This window comes from Trachurus japonicus, chromosome 13, assembly GCF_045865225.1.
Source record: "Trachurus japonicus isolate A0001 chromosome 13, Traja_1.0".
Lineage (NCBI taxonomy): Eukaryota > Metazoa > Chordata > Actinopteri > Carangiformes > Carangidae > Trachurus > Trachurus japonicus.
This window is the reverse complement of record NC_140919.1, coordinates 16,478,586-16,495,808: the sequence shown is the minus strand read 5'-3', so window position 1 is coordinate 16,495,808 and position 17,223 is coordinate 16,478,586. Positions and strand designations below refer to the sequence as shown.

Sequence of the window (17,223 nt, the reverse complement as noted above, 5' to 3'; positions counted from 1 at the left end):
ACATACATACGTGCATGGGACATGTTTCACGCTCAAGACATCGGTCCGACTCAAGGACAGCGCTGGACTGGACTATGAAATGTTATTAATCACTTCCAAACAGACAGGCGAGCAAAGAGAAGAGAAGAAGCACTTCCCCTTCATCAACCCGTCATCCCTTCCACACAAAACGGCGAGGAGCTTTCTGGGACAGCCAACCTCAAAAGATGGCACGTAGAAAAAGATTGTGACAGCGGGTTGGGAGAGGGGCGGGGGGGAGTGAAGGGGAAAAAAGAAAGACAGGGGAGAGAGATACGCATCTCCTGTTCGTCAGGCGGTTTTATAATCACGGGCTAATTGCCTGTCAGCAAAGGTAGCACTCAGATGTCCTCTCGGTTACGTAATGATGAGCCCCCCTCCTCCCCCCTCTCTCGCCCACCCCCTTGTGGGAAAGGATGGATGGATGGATGGATGGATGATGGGGAGGAAGGGGAAGGGGGGAGAGAGTGGAAGCAAAAAAAAAAAAAAGGAGAAGGACGGAGATGAAGGAGGAGGCAGGAAATGACAGGACAGAGACAGAAGGATGGAGAGGGGAGACATTCATCAGGCTGTCTGTGTGCAGTGTGTGTGTGTGCAGTGTGTGAGTGTGTGTGTGTGTGAGTGTGTGTGTGTGTGTGTGTCAGTGGGGAGTCGACAAAGTGTTGCTGTTAGATTCAGGATGGGGTTAAAGGAAAAGTTAGAAGAAGACAAGCGGGTGAATGAAAAGTGCATCGCATCAAGGTGCCCGTCTTCTCACTCACACACTCTCGTTACTAGAGGAGGAGGAGGGGGGACACGGGGGAGACAGACTGAGCAAAAATGCACAGCGGTGGAGAGAGTGAGCTGATAAATAGAGGTGGGTGGATGGAGAGAGAGGGAGAGAGGGAGGGAGGGAGGGAGGGAGGAACAATGCTGCGCTCGCGTCACTGCGCCCGGACAAAAGCACAACCTCGCCTCGCCAGCATCGCCCGGCTTTTAATGTCAACCAAAAGGACAATGACGCAAATCGGGCCGCTGTAACCTCCAGCTACGGCAAGAGAAAGCGCGCACACACACACACACACACACACACAGAAACACACACACACACAGTGGAGATGCAACAGGATATTTACTCCCCACTCACCCACTCACTCACTCACCCGGTAGCGTTTCACTCTTCTAACTCATGCTCATTTAAAAAGAGGGGAAGGAAGCCAAGCTATGGCCTGAGTGACAGAGATGAGAATGGTGATGATGATGAGGATGAGGATGAGGATGAGAGGTCAAAGTTGACGAATGAAAGGCACAGCTTCAATGGTTCCCCCTGAGTTGTCACTGTCTTTTCAGTTTCCTTTCCTGACTGAGACTCGTCTACGTCTTCTTCTAATTCTTCTTCTAATTCTTCACTGGTTTATTTACCGTCCAGCCTCCAACGAGAGCTCAGCTTCACCAGACACTGTTTTTTGTTTTGTTTTTTAAAGGGAATCGCTGCGTTGGAGGGGTTTTTGGAATGGATATACAAGTGCAAGCCTGAGCAGCTTGCTGACATCTTACAATACACACACACACGTACATACAAACTTCCCGGACTCACACATTGAGGCTTTTTTTCTAAACAACATAAAAGAAGGATGCAGAAGGGACAGGATCTGTGCTTTAATTATCTGTAGAAAATAACTGCGCACACACACTCACACTCACACAAACATGCACACACATGCGCGTGGCAGAGGAGGAGTGGAGTGGTGTAATGCGGTGCGGCAGGATGCATTTGATGCTCTGGTCCGATGGGATTTCCTGAGTTGTATGAATGACGGTCCCTCTGGGAGAACCTCGACGGGGGCTCCTCGCGTTACGGAAGTTTTCTGCAATGTGTCGCAATAAAACACGCCCTTTTTGCAAACATCATTAGAAAAGAAGGGGAAAGTATAGAGTAAAAGGCCAAAGCTTTTCAGTATGAGCAGAGGGGGGAGGAGGACGGAGAAGAAAGAAGAAGAGGAGGAGGAGGAGGAAGAGCAATTAGAATTTTTTTTTTACAAAAGAAAAAACAAGAGCTCTTCGCGAGGATCATGACAAATGGCAATAACAAACCGTATCACAGTATCCTCTTTTTGAAAATAAAAAATAAAATAAAAACTTTTTTGTTCACATTTGTTTTGTTGTTGTTGTTTTTTTTGTTTGTTTTTGTTTTTGTTTTTTTTCCCAGTAGACTATATCACACAGTGATAACGAAGAAAAGGAGGAAAATCTACAGCCACGTTAGCTTCGTGCAAAAAACCACATTACACTGGCACGCCGCATTATAGGCAAAGAGATCAAAGCAAGACAACGCATACAAAAATATAGAAAAATCTCCGATGCAACTTCGTCTCTTCGCAGACACACACAAAAAAAAAGACAACAAACAAAAAAACCCAGAGAAAAAAAAAAAAACGTTTTCTGTCTTTTCATTTCAACCTCAGCGAGGAACGGTCACTTCAGGGACATTCTGTTTGTGTTTGTCGTCACTGTTGCTGCAATTGTTGTTTTGTTGTGTTGTTTTTCTTCAAAGACAGCCAAAGTTCTCGCGTCTTCCTCGCAAGAATCCAGAGAACAACCCCCCGCCCCGCCCCGCCCCCGCCCGCCCCCCAGCCCAGTAGCTATTGGTTGATCATCATTATGACCCACGTCCGTCATAACGATGCTTGGAATAATGTGAACAACAACAACATGTTGGAGTGATAGAAAACTAGTACATTTAAAAGCATATCATTTCTATCGTATCGTTTGTGACAAATCTTTTTTCTTTTTTTCTTTTCTTTTTTTCTTAAACGTCGTTATTTTTAAAATACATACTATGTTCCTGTCACTTTTTGAAAGACATTCCAGCATTTGCTCATAATTGGTAGTGACAGGGTTAAATAGTTTGGCATACTCAGCAAGCCATGCCTCAAATGGATGCTATTTTTTGTCTCTTGCAAAGGAGGGGAGGGATTTTTGGGGGAGGGGAGGGGGTGGGGTGGGGTAAGGGCAGGTCCCAGGATGCAGTGTCAACCTGCCCCACTGTGGGAGATCCCGAGGGGAGGAAGAGGAGGAAGGGGAGGAAGGGGGGGCGGGGGTTATACAGAACAGTTGAGATTACAAACCGTGCTCAAGACCGGGTCAGCCCCATCGATTTCAGCACTTGCAAAAACACATGCAAAGATTAAGAGTTCTGGACTCAGTCTTTCTGTCTGCCCCCAGGTGTCGGCGTCCATTTAGTTTTTGTTTTTTTTTAGTTTGTTAGTTTGTTTTGTTTGTTTCCTGTCACAGGTCTTTCACAGGTAGAGACGGAGCTGAAAACTTAAGAGCGTCATACCCGCCGCGGGTACAGTAAGTCGTTGGACGGAGCCACCGCCACCGCCAACGCTCCTGCTCTCACACTGATAAAAAAGATTGTTTGGACGCCTTTAAAGAAAAACAAAAAAGAGTTGGTACATTGAAGGAGGAGGAGGAAGAGGAAGGAGGAGGAGGAGGAGGAGGAAGCGGAGGAGGAGGAGGGAGGTCGAAATGCTGCGAGTAAGGCAAAGACGGATGATTTTACATTTTAGTCAGATGTGGGGGAAAAAAAGAAGAAAAAACACACATGCGCAGAAGTCTGTCTCGAGGTGATGAGTGGAATCGAACACTGAGGTGAGGAGGGAGGAGTCACTGGTTGCTCGGCGCTCCTGCCCTCTCCTCTTCCTCCTCTTCCTCCTCCTCTTCGTCGTCCTCGTCCAGCGACACCACCCCGGAGGATGCCACGTCGGAGACCCTCCTGCGCAGGTCGTAGTCGGGCGCCTCCACCTGGCACACGGGGCTCTCGTAGTCCTTGCAGGGCGTGTCGTCGTCGTCGTCCTCGCCCGGCGACAGGTACGTCTCCGAGTACGACATGGAGTAGCAGGGAGAGTCCTGGCCGCCGCAGGGCCTGATGCCGCGCCCCCCTCCTCCGATTCCGCCACCTCCACCGCCGCCTCCTCCTCCTCCTCCTCCTCCGCCCAGGCTGTGGAAGACACAGTCCCCGCCGCCGCCGAGCCCGCTCTGCCCCACCCTCTGAAGCCGCGCCAGCAGCTCCTCCCCGCCCTGCAGCGCCGACAGGATCTTGGCGGCGAGCTCGGCGGCGTTGCTGTGGGAGTGGTTGCCACGATGGCTACCGCCGCCCAGGTCACGCAGCAGCGGGTGGTGCTCGTCCAGGCTGCACAGGCTGGAGCACAGGGTGTCCGGAGAGCCCGCCGTCGGGGAGGGCTCGCCGCTGCCGCTGCCGCCTCCCTCTCCTCCTACTCCGCCGCCGCCGCTGCCACCGCCGCCACCGCCGCCATCACAACAAGGCCCTCGCAGGCCGAGATGTTGGCAGAGCTGGCTGTGGATCAGGTCCTTCAGATAGGGAGGGTAAGACGGCACATCTAGAGAGAGACAACGACACAGACGGTGAGGTGAGCATCAGGTGTTCGTAATGTGAAAACACTAAAAACTCGTTCCAGTCGGTGTTTGTTGACTCATTTAAAATCACCTGTGGAGAGTTTTTACCACCCGCCGGCCCCATAAAGCAACACTTTGATGATCGGGCCTCAGTTGTGTTTGTATCTCAGGTTTGTCTAACACATGTACCTGCCAACAGCTTCCTGCTCCTCCACCGACTGAGAGTTGGCAGCAGTGGCGCAAAAACGTCCAAAAGCACATGGCAGGATGTTATTAAATATGTTTGTTAGGCCTCAAATGTGTTTAAGATACTTCACGAAACGAAGCTCCAGAGTCCAGAACCAACCAAGACCTGACTCGTACCTAATATCAAAACACACTCAGATTAAATCTCATCCGGTGTTCAGAAATGGCCGTTTGTCCTGTTTGTCGCGCCTCCTTCCACAAGTTTCCATGAGTTGCCGCACTAGTTTACCCGAGTAAAGAAAACAAATTTGATTGGACATAATCGAGCGGGCGGGATATTCAATGTTTGGGGCGGGACTGAGCTCGGTGTGTGTGCGAGTGTTTTTAGCAAACGTAGCTAACTGTTAGCTAGTAGACTTGCTACTTTGTAGCTCGTTAATTTAGCTAGCGTGGCTAAGTGATAGACCGCAGGGATCTGAAGAGAGTAGTACAGATGGAGGAGAGTTTGTGTCCGTGGTGGTGGACGAGTCTCCTCGTTTTTCTCAGACATTTGATTGATGGGTGACGGATCCAGTATCAGTGGCTGATGAATCGTGAGCATAATTCGTGCACCTGCATTATCCAATGCGAAAAAAACTACCCCACTTTCATCCCGGATTTACTCAAAAATAGAATTTTGCATAAAGTTTGGGCTACATCATCTGATAGATGAGTGATTAGACTAATTTAAAGATCCATAGTGGGCTCAAATTCAATTTTCTTTTCTGAATACCTTTAAGAACATTTTTATGATGATTACTTTGTGGTTTCTGTCCCATCAAAGGGGAACTATGCAAGTCTCTCTTCTCCGCTCCTCCCGGCCATGTGCATTTGTTTTCAATGAATCTGGCGAGAAATCAATCCATGAAGCGGTGGATAATGTTATTTATCACATACAGTATGTGTTACGACATATTTGTGTAGTCTTATCTTTCATAAACAAGAGATTACAGGGCGCGTTTTTGTCGTGGTGCCAGGACACCGGGTCGGAGGCTCTGATTTTACAAGGTTGGTTTTCAGCCAAGAGACGCTAGGTGGAAGGCAGAGAGCCTCCATTCTCCCCCTTAACAAGTTACAAGTCATTTATTTAACCATCACAATTACTCCCAAGCTGTTTAATTAAGGTAAAAATGTAGCTTAGTTAAGGTAAAAGTCTTGCATAGTTCCTCTTTAAGATGACCATGTAATAAAAGTGGCACAAAGCTAACATCTGTCCACATGTTCTGAGAGAACTCCAGTGACTCTGAACTCTCACCTCTGTACTGATTATTAATTGTATCGCAGGAGCTCACAATAAAATTTTGCCCACATTAAGTTCATTTTCACCTGTGAATTAATATAAACATAGCTGTTGCACACAATTTTTGTGTGACTGAAAACTGTACTGTTATACTGTATAATTATTAATTACTCAAGGAAGAAAAGAAAAATCACTTTGAAGTATTAGATACCAAGAAAAACTGTTGCAAAGCATTGCATTCACTTTTAGTAACTAGCCAACTGTGTTGCTGAACTGGTTACCATTGAAATGAAATTTTTTTTTTTAAGTCAGCATTAATTAAAGGACAATTCCGGGCGAATTCAACTCTGGGGTGTATTTTCATATCATTTTAGGTCTAAAAGAATGAATCTGAAGATTTTCAGTTTAATCGCTCCTGTTTTGCGGTAGTTGCATCTGTCCCCGCGTCCCCACGGCAGCAATGAATGGGAGTGGATGTAAGTTCCGCTGTTTAGGCTGTTTACAGCCCTCAAAGCCGCAATTTTTTTCCACAGACAGCGTCAGATGGCGACTCAAACATGCACCGAGAAGTTTATTTACTTCAAGCAAGCCGGCATGTTTGTAAAACTAGATCTAATTCAAAGTCTCCCGGAGTCTCGCGCGAGACCCAGTTGCCGTGCTCGGTGTGTTCACATGCAGTGGGAAAAGCTACCGTTTGTGTCATAAACACAGGAATATCAACTCTTTACTTGCTTCAAGTAAAAAAAACTTCTCGGCGCATGTTTGAGTAGCCACCTGACACTGTCTGTGGAAAAAAATGTACACTTCAAGCAAGTAAAGAGTTGATATTCCTGTGTTTATGACACAAATGGTAGCTCCGACTGCGCCTGAATACACCAGCACTGCAACTTCGGGCTCGCGCGAGACTCCGGGAGACTTTGAATTAGATCTAGTTTTACAAACATGCCGGCTTGCTTGAAGTAAATAAACTTCTCGGTGCATGTTTGAGTAGCCATCTGACGCTGTCTGTGGAAAAAAATTGCGGCTTTGAGGGCTGGAAACAGCCTAAACAGCGGAACTTACATCCACTCCCATTCATTGCTGCCGTGGGGACGCGGGGACAGACGCAACTACCGCAAAACAGGAGCGATTAAACTGAAAATCTTCAGATTCATTCTTTTAGACCTAAAATGATATGAAAATACACCCCAGAGTTGAATTCGCCCGGAATTGTCCTTTAATAAACTAATAGGGAATGGAAAGTACAAGCAGATGAGGGAAAAGAAAGCAGGTAATACAAAGAAAAACTATAACACTGTAGATAAGGAATATATACCATGAGAAGAAAAATGCAAAAAAAAGAAAAACATATACCCAGCTGCAAAATGTAAATGATGACATATGCTCTGTGACTTTTGACTGTCATTCTCTAGATTATGTGTCCACAACAGCGCTGAAGGTCAACATCTGTGTGACAGTGGAGTAAAGAATCAGGTCGTGTAGCGGCGTCGACTCTGATCAGGTTTCACACAGAGTTGATTAATGTCACCGGTTCATGTGAAACTCAGTGTTTCATTCACTAAACGGTCTCTGCTGCAGACGCCCGCCGTCGTCGATGGAGGTTTTTAAAGATGCAGCAGCAGCGACACCACTGTGTGTTATGAATGTTATTAGCTGCTGCATGCACAGGTTTATTGGTGGTGAACAAAATGAAAGCTTCTGGTAGAGACACACACACACACAGAGGGTCAAACACAGTGTGTATTTATAACCCCGTCACGCACCCTCCTCACACAGACACTGTCTCTGCAGCAAAGGAAATGATATTAAACTTGCAGGAGGGATATCAAATTGCGCCGGGGAACAAAAAAAAAAAAAAGAAAAATGTCGGGAGGGGAGGAAAACTAGGGCACTGGGACAATGAGCGATACGGAGGGAGGAAGATGGATGAGGAGGAGGAGGTGTGATGGGGTATTAAAGAGGAAGGGCGCAATATGAAGGAAATAAATGTGATTTAGTGTCACAGCGGCTATTGTGGTGTAGAGGTTCATTGTGTGTGTGTTTATGTGTGTGTATATGTGTGTGTGTATGTGCGTACCTGTGCTCTGTGTGTTGGGCTCGTTGGCAGGCAGAAAGTCTTCGTCATATGAGTCATCGTTGGACTCGTCGCCGTCCACAGAGGACCAGGCTCTCAGCTTAGCCTCCGCGATGGCAAACTGCTCCGCCACACCTTCAAACACACACACACAAACACACAAAGACAAATATATATGTATAGGTAAATAAACACACACAAGCTGCACATGTACACACGGTTGGCATGGTAACAAGAACACAGAACAGAACCGTTGTGTCATGTGGGGTTTATTTGATTGGCAGCGTGTTTGTGTGTGTGTTTGTGTGTGTTGTTCGGCTGCCGTCGTGTGTGTGCTGCTCTTAAGATGGCTGTCTTGACAGTTTGTCGTTGTGCAGCTCAGACAAACATCTGTAGCTACGTCACAGGAAAACACCAGGAGTAGGTATAAATGTTTATTTCCTGTAAAAACACCTGGACTCAGGTAGAAGCTCTCATCATCATCATCATCATCATCATCATCTTTAATTACTTCAATACAACAGTTGGTTCCAAACAAGTGGTTTGATTAAACCAGAGGTAACTCCCATGTATCACTCCTACTTTACAGGTCATTAATTAACGGTTAATTAACGACACATTAACAGACGTCGTCGATCTCTGCAAAGACAAATGTATTTCCAAAAGAAACAACAACATTTGAATGGGTAACACTTTATAATAATTACACACTATTAAGCATTAGTTAAGTATTTATTAATAAGTACTGAATTCTTCATTTATAACGCATGAATACTCATTAGTAGACTATGTAGTTTATAAATACAGTTAGTGCTTATCAATGATGAGTAAAACATTTTTAACTGTGTTTATAAACTACATACTAATGAGTATTCATGTGTTATAAATAATAACTAATGCGTAATAGTGTGTACTTGTTATAAAGTGTTACCCAATGAATGAAATGATGTTTGGTCGTCAGAAGAGGAATGTGGAGGGAAGCAGAAGATGCTTCAGTGAGCCAACACCTGACAAAGAAGGAAGCTTGTGTGCAGGGTCGGTGAAATGTTTGTGTGTTGCTTAGCAACAGCCCAGTACCTGTGGCACCTGCAGAACTTTTTGTGAAATAAATTATAAAATAAACAAAGAAATAATTATCTGTTGTTGCAGGTTATTGTAAACTAATATGGCGCTTGTTGAGCCTTTGACCTCGTTCCTGTGACCATCACATTTAAAGAATTCAAACTTCGGTCTTCATTTATTATTATTATTATTATTTTATTTTATTTTTTTATCATTATTATTTTCCTCTGTTCAGTGTTTTTAATTTGATGTTCTATTTCTTTATGTAGCCTTCATGTTTAATGACTGGTTGAAATGAATGGTTTCCCTCCTCTCTCTCTCTTGCTGCTCCTTTCTTTTATCATGTTATGTCTTACCGTAACTTCTGTGCAAATGGAGGAAGGAAATAAATAAAACTAAAAGAACAGATCGTCAATAAAGGGCAGGTCGGGGAAAAAAGGAAAAAAAAGAAAGAAAGAAGCACTGAGTGGTGTGGGATTACCTGCAGCCTAATGGCTCACATGGTGAGTTCAGCATGATGCACATTTCTGGAGCAACAATTCCATCAGCACAGCCGATCGATACACTTCTCACCACCCGGCTACTATCAGATTGTATTTTCTTTCTTTTTTTTCCTCCCAAACAGACATGCTGGTGCACAAAAAGCTAAAAGCCTACTAATAAAAGCCGGAATAAAATTAATTTTAATTTGAAAATAAAAAACAAAACTGCAGGAAGTGTTGAATTTCACCCATAATAGATCATCATAAATCAACAGAGGAGGCTAAATTAACCCAGAACAGGGAAACAAGAAGAATTTAGGGGATGAAAGTCTAAAATAAACCTGCTCCTGTAGCAGCTGAGGTGGATAAAGGCCCCAGACAGTACTTGAGGTTTATTTGTGAAGCTCATATGAGTCTGTGTGTGAATATAAAAAACCTAGAAAAAAAACAAAACACTGCAGGTGCTTTTTTTTCTGCGGCTCTAAAATTCATCCATATTGAAGTAATAATCCTGTAAACAATAGCAAATTAATGTCAGACCTGGGATTTGAAGCTCCTCTATAACTTATGACCACACACACACAAAGGGAGAGGACATCATGGACTGTCTGTATTGTTTGGTTGAGGTGACTCAGCATGTGCCAGAACCAGTGAGCCACAAGGTCCAAGCGACCAATCGCCTCCAATTATCATCAGCGTCGGACCAATCAGAGTCTCCCTACTTGCCTCCTCTTTCCTCTCGATCCATCTGTTTTGTATTCCTCTCTATTCATCCTCTCTCTCTCTCTCTCTAAACCCTCTCTTTCTCTCTCCTGCCTTTTCTTCCACTCTTCCACCTCTCAATAAAACGCTCTATCGACTCACCTCCCTCCCTCCCTCCTCCTCTCCCCCCTCTTTCTGCTCCTGCTGCCGTTCTCTTTTCTTCTGCCGAGCGATCTTTCAGCCTTGTCCCTCACTTTTCATTTTGATTTCTATCTCTCTGGCTCTCCCTCTCTGTCCTCCCCTCTTCTCTCTCTCTGACTCTGGTTATTGCTCAGTATTCATGTGTTGTCTCCCACAGAGAGAGATCGATGCTCTCATTCATCTTCCACTGTATAGCCAGGGCCCTGAACTCTCCTCGCAGACACTGGCACATCTTCTGGAAAAATGCTTCTCTTCAAGTTCTCCTTTGAAAGCTTCTACTCTATCTTTATTTATTTATTTATTATTATTCAGGAAGAAAGAGAGGCTTTCACCTGCATATGTGCTTTTTCTATGTCCCTGACCCACATCCACACATAAATCCTTTACAATAAATTGGGATAAAGAGATAGCAACATGTGGGAGGGAACCTGGTTTACGTAATACCAGTCATAAAATACAAAATATGAGTAAAACATACTAGTACATGTTCTTTTATACTGACCTTTGGGCCTGGAAACAAATCAGCTGCAGTCAGGTTTCCACTTTGACTGAGCTGAAATGTTTTTATTTGAATGCAGTGAGATCTTTGAGGTTTTCTGGACAATATTTGTCATGTTATTTTGGTTAAGTTAAATATACATAAAGTAGAGTATTGGTCTATTACTGTATCAAACATTTGAAAAATCTCCCTGTAAGGTACATTTTAAACAAATAAAAACATGCAATTAATTTGCAGTTAGTCATGGTTAGCTTGATTGCCAGGCGTAGTTTAAATAATTTTTTTATGTCAATTTAAAGTAAAACATGTGAGATTTTTTTGATTTAGTATAGTTTTGGCCAGTTTTGCCTTTAATTCATAGTTAAGTGGAGAGAGACGGGAAATGGGGAGGCAGAGAGAGGGAAAATGACATGCAGCAAAGGGCCACCAAAGTCGGGATTCGATACAGGGCTGCAGCGAGGACTATAGCCTCTGTACATGGGGCGCCTGCTCTACCAACTGAGCTAAACAACGCCACAAAAAGTGTGAGATTTTATATATTTTTCTCATAAATATTCAGTTGTTTAGAAGTAAGTGGTGACTCACACAGGCTGCGTGACTGAAGCGCAAATAGAGACTCGTGCAGTTTAGAGGGACAAGAGGTTGTTTAAAATGTACTGATGTTCCCTGAATGCGTCACGACCAGGCTATTGGTAAAACACGAGTTCGGGAGCTACGCACAGAGAAGATGACTGTCATCCCACGTTCAGTTACTGCAGCACATGCAACTCAATCAGGCAAGAGAGAGAGAGAGGAGAGAAACAGTGTTTATAATTCTAATATATGAGATTTTAGGGACGTCACGCTGTCAGAGGTCACTGAAGCAGCATTTAACTCTGATAACAGCTGCTTCACTGCTGCAGGAAACCAAGGTCACTCTGGACATTGGTACAATATGTCTCTGAAAATGTCCTGAGAGAACTTCATATTTGATTTAGAGACAGTTTATATGTCAGGTGAGAGTTTGTATGAATCGGTTCTGTGACTTCAGCACCACGGGTTTATCACTATACAGCACAGTTGTGCATGAATTAACTGTCAATCAAACATGTATCTTTAACAAACATACAAATAATCCATAGACTACTAATGAATTTGAACAAAATGACAACACTTTGGGTTGGATGTTTATACACAGCATCACGTTAAAGCAGTCCTTCATAGGTATTTCTGTCCAGTTGATGGAAACAAAATAATCATGTGTAGTTTTAGAGTTTATACGACAAATTTGTTGCATCACCTTGTCCGACAAACATAAGCATCAAACTCTAATTGTGTTTCTTGTCATCTTGATTAATTTAAGTTCTATAACTCTCTTTTTTTAGAGGAACTGCAGGGTTGAGTGATGATATTCTGAAGATTGATCCTGATGAGTAACTCACTTTTCAAATTAAACATAGTTATGAGACATCTAACAAGTGCTTTAGAGATGATGCAGTTCGCAGTACTGTCTGTGTTGATTTCCTGCTTTTTATTTCCCAACAGGTTTGTTTGCTGCTGGGAAAGTGTAAACGTGACTTGGGCTGGTCTCTTACACACACACACACACACACACACACACACACACACACACACACACACACACACATACACACTCACAGACACATGGTGACATAAGCTCCTCTGCGTGTTGGTCAAGGCAGGCAGCCAGGTTCATGCAGAACAGAGTCACTGCAGTGTTACAAAACTATGTGTGTGTGCACGTGTGTCAGTCTGTCAATAGGACGACTACACACAACTGCAACTTCCAATTCTTAGGATGCATCCCTACACACACACACACACACAAACACACACACATAGTGGCGTGTTCTACTGTAACCAGATTGTATGTACACACCAAAAGCTTCACTTCACACCTCCGAACACACTCGCTTGATGTGCTAACGCGCTCACTGACATTCACGCGGTTGTGTCCAGTCACCCACAGGAACACCGTCACCGGGGTTACAAGGAGACGGATGACAAAAATAAAAAGGAGTCAGCACAAGTGGCAGTTCCCTGATGGGGCGGGTGCACGGTGGCGATGATGATGATGTAAGCTGATGAGACAAGGAGAAGTGTAACATGCAGCAATAACTTCCCCAGGATTTGTCCCATTTAAAGTACAAGTGTATCATGTATAACATGAATGAACAGGTTCAAACTGTTTTAAATTTAAATAGAATATATATAGAGGAAGAGCAGTGAAACCTATTTAAAGAATAATGAAATGCCAGATTTTTTTTTTTAAAGAAACTTGACGGATAATTTTGGGGTACTTTGAACTTTGTCATTTTCATAAATTGGCTTGTGCGAATCATCATTAAAGCCGCACATAGCCAAAGAGCATTGAAATGGATCTTAAAAGAAGAGAAGTCATGGAAATAGTAAGATAAAAGAGAGGACGGACGGAGAGAGGAAAAAAAAGGGGGAAGGAGAACAGAGGAGGCACAGAGGAAAATCGCTCAGTCATGGTGGCACTAGCCAGGAGCAAAACCTTACTGTGCAAATTAACCTTGAGAGTCTGCATTGCAGGGAGCGAGCGAGAGAACGGAGGGAGAGCGGGCAGGCAGGACGGACGGACGGGGGTGAAAAAGAGTGAATAAAAAGGGGGAGATAAAGAGACGGGCGGAGAGGAATATTAAAAGAAGGGACAATGTGAATGAGGGAGAGGAGGTGGAGGAGGAGGAAATGAATCTGGGCAGGAAACGAATGGGAGAAAAGTAGGAGATGAAGTGAGGGAGAGAAAGATGGAAGAGATAGATGAGCAGAGGAGAAATGTGGCTGAAAAGCTGCAGAATAAGAAGTTGACGATTGACACATGGTATCAAGGTGGACGGGACAAGTTGGCCAGGTGCAGACTGGGCGCTACTTGATTTTGATTTTGAAGAAGTGTTTGTCAAAAGTTTTCTGACGTGCACTTTGAAAGGTAGAAGAGACTCCTGAAGGTGTTGGATGGACTTTTTTTTTCTCCCAACAAAGAAAAACTAGTCCACATTCGAAGAAATGTGCACCGCCAGTATATATAGATGTTTTTGTAGCTGAAGAACGTAAAGAGATATGGGTCTTTCTATCTGTCATTGAAGCTGCAGTTCCACCTTCCACCACAATGAGGGAATGGCGCTGTTTTCAGTCATTGACTCAAATACTATGAAAAACAAAACAACAAAGTTTTCACGTGACCAGTTCGATTTACTGGTTTGAGAATTTTGTTGTTGTTTATATCACAGTTGTTTTGTAAAAATGGTAAATGTGATCACAATTTGCAACTTTAACACTCTTCAGTTCAGCTGAAAAGTTAATAATGGGACTTAAAATGATTTGTTCACTGTAAACGTGAACTTTTTTTATCTTATATTAACAAACTAGAATTAAATTAGTTGTTTAGTTAGAATTGTAAGTGTGATTTATTGTGAAATTCTAGTTTAATGCTATTACAATGCATTCTTGGTGTCATTCATTTTAATGTTGGACTTATTGACTTTCTTTTGGCCGAGCTCTTTGGTTGTAAAAAGGTTGATGATGACTGGTCTAGAGTCTGAGAAATGAACCCTAATGACGTCACAGCGGTGGAGTTTCGAAGATGTGGATTTGTATGTATGTACAAATAAGCTGGTTTTGAGCTGAACCCACACTAATGAATAAAAGGATGTGAGCCTCTCTTCTGCATCTGCCCAATCTGATTTGAATGGCCAGAGCTTTCTACAGTCTGTACGTTTACTTCTTTAATCAAATAAGATATCAAAGTCCACATTAAAAGCAGCTTTAAATGGGCTAATAATGTGAGTTTCTGCTTGCAACCAGAATCCAAGTTGGGGTTTTTTTTGTTTGTTTTTTTCTGACATCAGTTCAAAACGATTCCCACCGTTGTGTTAATATGATGTTACAGTAATGTGGAAAAACTGAACTCGTTTGAAGCTTAATTCAGCACATCCATGTCTGTCAAACACTTGCTGGGAAGAGTTTCCCTTTTAATTATCTCGATACTTTTAACATCTTGATCGTTACTGACTGGAATTAATGACCAGATAAATATTCATCTGCTCCTTTTAAAAAAAACAAAAAAACAAAACATGTTGAGCTTTTTGTTGTGATGGTTTTCCGTGTAATTAGGATCCCGTCTGTGATCTTTCATCGTTAATTCACACATTTTTCAGAAGCTCTCTCTCTTGCCCCTAGGTGTGTGTGAGTCATCTCGTCGGTGTGTGTTGTGTGTTGTCAACTGGCCCGTGCAAATACAACAAACACGTAGCACAGCGGGGTGTTTTAATATTTATGTAACAAACAAAATCCCACGCACAGTCAACAGAAGTCTTACCAGCAGCGAAGCGTGCCTCCTGTTCTCCCTCGGTGAGGTCAGAGTAAGAGTTGAAGTCTGATTCGAGGGCCGCCGGAGTGTCTATGGGCTTACACCAGCCTTTCCACTCTATCAGGTGGGCCACTCTGCCCTGAGCCATCGCTGTGGGCTTCGTCACATGGTCCTTCACTACCTGGGAGATTCCTACAAGGCAAAAACATTAGCAGTCAGGCTACAGCATATTACCTTGTAATATACAGGTGCATCTCAATAAATTAGAATATCACGGAAAAGTTTATTTATGTCAGTAATTCAATTCAAAAAGTGAAACTGGTAACCCTTTAATTTACAGGTCATTGATTACGTGATAATGTCTAGAAATAGCCGAGAAATAACGGTCAATTTCACAGTAATGTTGAGAAATATAGCCAAGAAATAACAATTGATTGCGTAGAAATAGTCCAGAAATAACGGTCAGTTGCAAGGACTTGGTGGAGAAAAATTGTTTCCCAAAAAACTCAAAGCATGAAAAGCATGTGTAATCTTTTGCCTTTATGAGAAACATGACATTACTATGAAATTGACCGTTATTTCTAGCCTGTTTCTTGACTTAAAGGGTTAAAGTGAAACTAATACATTCTATAGATCCATTAAACACAGAATGAAAACTTTCAATTCTTTATTTTTTCAATTTCTTTTAACTGTAATGATTATGGCTTACATTTAATGAAGAACTCAAATTAAGTATCTCCAAAAATTTGAATATTACAAAAGGTTAATTTTAAATTTCTAATATGGAAATGTTGGCCTTCTGAAAAGTATGTCCACCATATGCACCCAATACTAGGTTGGGGCTGTTTGACTTGAACAACTGAAATGGATTTTTCCATTATATTCTAATTTATTGAGATGCACCTGTATATGCATACTTCAGAGGGAGGGGAGGGGGGTCAAAAATCTGTGGTCTCAGTGCAAATGTTGTACTCACCATGCAGGGAGGATCGCGCTAACGCAGCAATCTCTTGAATGGTAAGAGCTCTTCTTGATTTTGGTAACATTTCAATGGTGTCATCAACATTCACCTGCAATGACAAGAGGAAAAAAACACAGTGTGACTCTCCGGAAAACAGGTTTGTTAGCTGAGCTCAGCATGAATGAGAGCACAGCCTCAGTCTGAACACGTCCTGCTATGAGTCACTGGAAAACCCAGCGTTGTCTTTTGACGGGCGACAGAGAAACTCACGAGAAGCCTACTTCAGCTACTGCAGTGTACTTCAAGGCCTCAAGAAAACTGAAGGTTTTTCTCTTTGCACATTGATTTATGTTTTAATAAGTCAAAAGCTGAGTGCCACAACATCATACACGTGCATTCATGTGCATGCATGCACAGAACTGCACTAAAATATGTCACTGCTTGTAAATCGTGTAATTTAAGCACATAGCTATGTAGCATCTTAAAAGGTTGCAAACAATCTCGACCTAACATCTGATTCATAAACTATTTTTCTAAGTGTGACCGATTTTGTCTGGCCTGCCCTGAGTGAGTTTCGAACCCAAGTCTCCCGCACAGCAGGCGACGATGCAAAGCGTTTCGCCAAGAGGTCAATGACCACTTTGTAAGTGGGTTTGCACGTTTTTTTGTTTTATGGACGAGTGAGTTTAACTTCAGTACCGCTTACCACCACATGCCGTCACTTCTCCTCACTGGTACCTCGTGACTGTGGCTTTAACCGCAGACCTCCGTTACATAAGAAGCATGGAAACAACTATTAAAAACAAAAGCAGCAACACTAGATGCTAGTTGTAGCCACATGTTAGCTGTGGGAGTGGTTTGTTACATTAGCCATAATTAGCAGACTAATCATTTGTCAGTTAACTGAGCTGAAACCTCCAAACTACAGCTCAGAGTATTTTGCTGTAATTACAGCTGCAGTGTACATATCTTTGGTTTTCCGTTAGTTGCATAATGCGTATATATATTTACACATCATGTGCACACAGCAT

The 17,223-nt window shown here is 43.1% G+C and overlaps 1 protein-coding gene across 6 annotated transcripts in view; it reads right to left on the bottom strand.

Annotated features, from left to right (window-relative positions):
* Positions 1 to 3,629: 3,629 nt before the first annotated feature.
* The window catches only part of fam131ab (family with sequence similarity 131 member Ab), a 32,178-nt gene continuing 18,584 nt past the window's right edge, over positions 3,630 to 17,223 (bottom strand). For all 6 annotated transcript variants that reach the window (XM_085795005.1, XM_085795008.1, XM_085795006.1 and 3 more), the window contains 4 exons: positions 16,208 to 16,301; positions 15,241 to 15,423; positions 7,959 to 8,090; positions 3,630 to 4,400 (listed from right to left, as the gene is read on the bottom strand). In XM_085795005.1, the coding sequence (XP_085651131.1) occupies positions 3,667 to 4,400; positions 7,959 to 8,090; positions 15,241 to 15,423; positions 16,208 to 16,301 (1,143 nt within the window). In that variant the 3' untranslated portion in view covers positions 3,630 to 3,666. The remainder of the gene's footprint in view (positions 4,401 to 7,958; positions 8,091 to 15,240; positions 15,424 to 16,207; positions 16,302 to 17,223) is intronic.